This window comes from Emydura macquarii, unplaced genomic scaffold, assembly GCF_026122565.2.
Source record: "Emydura macquarii macquarii isolate MOO-44397 ecotype Brisbane River unplaced genomic scaffold, CSIRO-AGI_Emac_v2 contig_2681, whole genome shotgun sequence".
In the NCBI taxonomy this organism is placed as follows: domain Eukaryota; kingdom Metazoa; phylum Chordata; order Testudines; family Chelidae; genus Emydura; species Emydura macquarii.
The window spans coordinates 1,903,193-1,909,476 of NW_027132818.1; the positions used below are offsets into that span (position 1 = coordinate 1,903,193).

Sequence of the window (6,284 nt, forward strand, 5' to 3'; positions counted from 1 at the left end):
TATAAGCCAATAGCAATAGTAGTAATAATTTGAATGTACCTATAAGCATCAAGAACTTATGCATATATAATTTCTTTGTCGTTTGTATAAATATGCAAAAGAGCATGCCTTCAGGGTCTCACACTGACCACTTGCTGGGAAGTGTTTGACCTCTGCAGAAATAAAGCTTGGAGACTGCTCAACTACCTGCGTGGATCTCTTTTCTATTTGGTGCAGGGTAAACGAACCTCATTTGGAATCTTTTTTTTCCAACACTCTCCAAGATCCCATATTTCTAACCATACTACATTAACCCTGGTCTCACCTGGCTTTGTGCTAACAGCTTTGTTCTATTTCCCAGGGGACTTTAGTAGGGCAGTTAGGCCCCCACTCCATGAACTTTTCAAGTAAGTTCCAGGGGTACCTGGCTGTAGGCCCAGAAAAGAAAATTAAGACTCCAGGCTGAGCTGCTGTGGTGAACACGCTACACAGTGTCCTGGGGCAACAGCCTGTACATCGTGGATGGATGACGGCACAGGGTGGGGGTCAGCTGGGGCCTTAATTTCCTGTCTGTTGCGGCGTCAGAAAGGTGGGGTGAGGCTTGAAAAATCCCCAGCAACAACCCTACTGTCCAATTAATTAACAGAGGCCAGCACGAGCTCCGCATCCACGCGGCCACTGCCAGATGATGACGACACCCCACCCCGCCCCGCTCCCACTCGGGCCGGAGCGCTCTCAGCCCGCCCCGCCTCATACACGTGGGCCTCCCCTGCCTCCCGCCCCCACACAGCTGCCTCCGGCTCAGGCAGACACAGACACACATGGGGATTGGGGCTTCCCGCCCACGTGACGCGTTCCCAGGCAGCCCCGAGCGGGGCGGGCAGCCAGACGTGGCGTCACAAAAGTAAACTGAAAAAAAAAATCCCAGACTTAGTCACGTGTCAGGCGGACGCAGGAGTGGGGTCACGTGGTGGTCGGGAGAGGCCGCTGTTTTGGGGCGGGACTACATATCCCACAATCCCAGACTGCACAAAAGCCGGGGTGCGCGCGCCGGGCCTCTTTCCAATGGGAGGGCCGGGGCGAAGAGACGGGACTGCCCATGCCCTGACTGACTGACTGAGAGCAGCTAGGACGGAGCCGTCCTTGAGCGCAGGGTGAAGAGAACGACCTGCCCTTCCCTAGTTCCCCTCCCCCCCCGCGCGTGCCCTCCGCCTTCCCCCTCTTCCCCGCGTGCGATACGCCTATCACGGCAGCGGGAGGGCCGCGCGCGGAGGGGGCCAGGTGAGGTGGGAGCGTTGAGCAGCAGGCAGCGGTGTTGATAGGCGGGCCCGGTGAGGGAGGGGGCGTTATTTACTTACAGGGCCTGGCCCTATCCCCCGCGGTGGGGTTTGGGGGCGCCGGCTGGAGGGGAGGGCGTGACTGTGAGTCGGGGCACCCACCGCCCCCCCGGATTCTGACCGGCTAATGGCAGCGCCCGGCCGCCTCACCCCCACAGGGTGCACCTGGGTTGCCTCTAGCCAGCTCCTGAAGTGGCCCATCACCCTGCGATAAGCCCCAGGCTGGGCAGGTCCTGGGCAGCGAGTCATTGGAATGAAGCAGGAAACCGGTCTCAGGGTGCGCCCCTGACCCTGTTCCTGATCTGCGGGGGGGGGTCCCCAGTGCAATTTCCCACTACATTATCGCACAGCTGTCGATGGCTGTTGTCAAGTCATTGTTTGCTCTCTGGGGAAAAAGTATCTCTAGAGCCAAATAATCAAGTCTTATGCTAAACTGCGAGTCTAGAGTAACCCTGCTGCTGTGAGCAAAGTGAGTGTCTGCAGAGGGAAATGTTCATTTAATTAACAGCAGGATTTTCTCACAGAAGCCTCTGTCAGAGAAGAAAGTCCTTGTCTGTTGTAAATTGCAGGATTACAGCCAAAATCACCAAAGCAGTGAGGATGCCATTTTAGTTAAATACTTTGGTAGAACACGATAGTACAAAATACCATTTTGCATAGGCCTTACATAAATATCCTACATAAAACAGCACACACAGCTGTACACAATATTCTATATAATTGTAGCAGCTTTTATGTAAAGTTATCAGTAGTGGAATGTTACTTTTAGATTTAAACACTAGTAACGAGTATTGGATTGTATATGTACTTTTAAGTGACACTTAACATCTGAAATTTTTTTCCAATCAGATCGTAAATATAAGGCAACTCTTAATTTTGAGCCTAACCTGCCTTATTTGACAGCAACTCTAAGTGACTAATAGGCACAATAACTTTAAACACACTATTTTGAGTAAGCATGAGAATATGAAAAACAATTATACAGAGTTGTAGGGGATTCACCCTCTGACTAATGCACTCCGTTCTAAGAGCTGATCTATTGATCTTGTTTAACATGTTTTCATTGGTTTTTAAGGCAACAAGAGACCATAATGATTATCTAGTCCAATCTCCTGCATAACCAAAGCCACAAGAATTCATGGGGTTAATGTTTATACCAAGCAAGTAAAATAAGGCAATGTGATTAGAAAATAAAACAAACCCCTGCTCATCTTAGGGTTTTGGGCATGTGCTTTGATCCTGAATGTGTGGAGTAGTATCTTTTCAAGGCATTCAGGACACATGATCAATATTGAGTGCCTCTAATCTCACCTGTCTTCAAAAGGGTTATTCTAAATAGATAGTCTGCTAGCTGCAGAAAATTTAAGTAACATTAGTTGATTCATTTTGTCCAATTTTATATCTTGAAATGCAAGCTGACACAAAGACTTGTGGGAGGTGGTGGTGGTCTCATAGACTTTAAGGTCAGAAGGGACCAATATGATCATCTAATCTGACCTCCTGCATAATGTCACAGGCTACAGAACTTCATCCACCCACTCCTGTAATAGACTCTGAACCTATGACTGAGTTATTGAAGTCCTCAAATCATGGTTTAAATAAAGACTTCAAGATACAGAGAATCCACCATGCTACAGAGGAAGACCCCCCCCCCAAAAAAAGGGGGAGGCCTCTTCAATCTGCCCTGGGGGAAAATTCCTTCCTGACCCCAAATATGGCGATCAACTAAACCCTGAGCATGCGGGCAAGACTCTCCAGCCAGACACCCAAGAAAGAATTCTCTGTAATAACTCAGAACCCACCCCATCTAACATCCCTTCACAGGCCATTGGCATATTTACCGCAAGTAGTCAAAGATCAGTCAATTGCCAAATTAGGCTGTCCCATTATACTATCCCCTCCATAAACTTATCAAGCTCAGTTTTAAAGCCAGGTAGGTTTTTTGCCCCCACTGCTCCCCTTGGAAGGTTATTGCAGAACTTCACTCCTCTGATGGTTAGAAACCTTCATCTAATTTCAAGTCTAAACTTCCTGATGGCTCAGTGGTAAATGTGAGGATCTTCTTAATATACTGCACAAGGAATTAGGCTGACAATTCTCACTAACAATAATGGGTAGTTTCAGTGGTATATTATTTTTTGTTCGTTTTGTATCTTTCTATAGTTGATTTTTGTGTGAAAATTTATTTTTATGTATGTATTTGAAAATGAAATTGCCTTGGGATCCCAGTACTTTCAACAGCCAGTTTTCTCAGCAGAATCAGAGGTTAGGCATTATTGGTCTTTTCTATTCTTACTAAAAAGTTCATGTTCTAGATTTATTTTATCTAACTAACAGGAGTGAAAGAGGTTGGCGTCTAGGATATTTGAGTCCTACTGCGGTGCAGCAGTTTGCCATCTAAGTAACTAAATAATATGAATATGGCTCTAACTTATGCTGCAAAATATACCATGTGCTGATCCAATAAACCTTTAAGTATACATTGGAAAGTTGATCCTGTGGCATTCATAACTGTGGATATGGTGTCCAGTTGGTGAATATTTTATATTTAGAGCCTGACTAAAATGCAACTATATTGGCAGGGCCTTGTTATTACACAGTCATGTCCCCAACATAGTTATAAAGCAGAACTCTCTGCAATGTAGAGAGGACCTAACTGTGTTTTAAAAAATATGCTAAATCTTTGTATCTGTGTAAAGTCTTGGACATTTATGTTGCAAAAGAGAACTGCTGTTTTTGCTATATTGGGAGAGCTGTGTTGCAAATGAATTTTCATTTGTAGAGTATATGGGAACTTTCTGTGTGTAAACAGTACTAATCTGCTGTTACACTATATATATATTGGCAAGTGTATGACTGAGAGGTGGCCTCCAAAATAAAGGTCTTTGTACATAAAAATTCATCTGAATTTTGATAATCTTTCAAAGTAAAGGAAAATAACTGGTTAATATCAGAAGATTTAAAAAAATAGTGCTTCTTTTAAAATATAACACATTAGTTTTATTTTATTTTCAGTTTTTTTACAGGTCATTGTTTAGGATGTAGCAGCATCTGAAGAAATATGAAGTGGCTTTGTGTCACATTGACAAAAAATATTGGATGTCATCTCTGGACACTTTCAAGAATGATTCCCAAAAAAGTGAAAATATTTCCTTATCCCTGTATCATTTATCATAGAATGTTGTCAGGTTACAAGCCTAAAAATAACATAAAAAACTCTTACAGGCTCCTTAAACTTCAGGAAGGGTGTTCCCTAGATGATGTAAGAAATTCATTTAGAAACCTTGCCAAACAGTATCATCCAGACAGTGGTTCCATCACAGCTGATTCTGCAATGTTTATGCAGATAGAAGAAGCATACAGAACTGTGCTTTCTGATGTGGCCAAGAAAATGAAATCAAGTGAAAGTGAGGAGGAAGAGGAAGACAAATTGAGATCCAAAGCACCACAGCATAGGCAGTATTTAAGTTTTGAAGGTGTTGGTTTCGGGACTCGGAGTCAAAGAGAGAGACAGTACATGCAGTTTAGAGTTGATCGTGCAACTGAGCAGGTGATGGAATATCGAAAGCAGAAACTTGAGAGCCAGTATGCTACGAATACTATGATAGCCAAAGATGTAAGGCAGAGTAAGAAGATAAAAATAACCCAAGCAATTGACCGTTTAGTTGAGGACCTCATCCAGGAATCAATGGCTAAAGGAGACTTTGATAATCTCAGTGGTAAAGGAAAACCATTGCAGAAATTTTCATACTGTCCACATGTTGATCCTATGACTCACAACCTGAACAGAATTCTAATAGATAATGGATACCAACCAGAATGGATTCTGATGCAGAAAGAAATACGGGAAACTATTGAGGAACTAAGAAAGGACATAGTAGCATCTAGGAATAAACTTGGAGAGCCAATGACATCATGTAGACAGAAACAATGGAATCAAATTTGTGGACAATTTATAGAAGATATCAAGAAACTAAACAAAAGAATTAATGACTTCAATTTAATTGTTCCCATTCTGAACAGACAAATGGTTCATTTTAATGCAGACAAAGAAATTGCACGAGCACAGAAGGCTTATGAGATCCTGGTGGAAAAATCAAAGGCCATTGATGCCGATACAAAGGAAAAGGAACAAGAAAATGTTAAAATGTTTAGGCTTAAATCTAGCTTTTTGAAGTGGATACATCTTATGCTGAAATAAAATAAAATGGATATATCTGTTTTGATTAAATATTGAATGCACTTTGATGTTAATACATTTTATAGTTTGAGAGAGAATTTTTCAGGTTTACTGAAAATATAAAACCTACCTTTTTTACTGTTGTAATGGTTAGAAGAAATTTAGCTGCCTGACCTGGTTCTGCAGGTGGTCAGTTGAAAGCTGCTTAAGAATAAATAATTTTTCTCAGACAGTTTTGCTTTTGTCAGGCTTATTCTTCTTCTGCATATATCAAAGCAATATTTTATTTGGATAAAACAGAAATAATTAAACCTTTTAAAGTACCATTATCTCTGCTTTGCAAATTAGGAAACTGACATGCAAAGAAATGACAGAAAATTAATAACAGAACCAAGAATAGAATTGATATTTCCTGGTTTCCCCTCCTGTGCTCTATTCATTGAACCACTCTACCCTATTAGTTTGAATGCTCACAGCAAGGAACAGTTGACAGGTTAAAAAATAGAGCCTTGTAAAGTAATAAATGTTCTTATTTAAAAATACATTGTGGTCAGAGACTGTTTTTTGATATAAGGAGTTGTGGCTAATATTAGAATCCCTGCTTGCTTGAGCCTAGTGAGTATTTCTTTAAATAAGTAGATTGGACGTTTTCCTGAGAATGCTGGGAGCTTAGTTACTAGTTCTGTTTTCTGAATGCTGCTTATATGTTAAAAGGACACTGAGAAAGCTGACTGGCCCAGAATTTAAACTTCACCATCACCACAACTTTTTGTCCCCCGATAGTTGCT

At 42.2% G+C, this 6,284-nt stretch overlaps 1 protein-coding gene across 2 annotated transcripts; it reads left to right on the plus strand.

The window, feature by feature from the left end:
- The first annotated feature begins 1,060 nt into the window (after positions 1-1,060).
- Positions 1,061-5,729, plus strand: DNAJC28 (DnaJ heat shock protein family (Hsp40) member C28). 2 transcript variants are annotated; one of them, XM_067565587.1, is made up of 3 exons: positions 1,061-1,133; positions 3,654-3,849; positions 4,332-5,729. In XM_067565587.1, the coding sequence occupies exon 3, from the start codon at positions 4,378-4,380 to the stop codon at positions 5,515-5,517; it is 1,140 nt and encodes a 379-aa protein (XP_067421688.1). In that variant the 5' UTR covers positions 1,061-1,133; positions 3,654-3,849; positions 4,332-4,377; the 3' UTR covers positions 5,518-5,729. The 2 variants fall into 2 exon arrangements, with proteins under 2 accessions (XP_067421688.1, XP_067421687.1); XM_067565586.1 differs by having other exon boundaries at positions 1,125-1,260.
- The last annotated feature ends 555 nt before the right edge of the window (positions 5,730-6,284 follow it).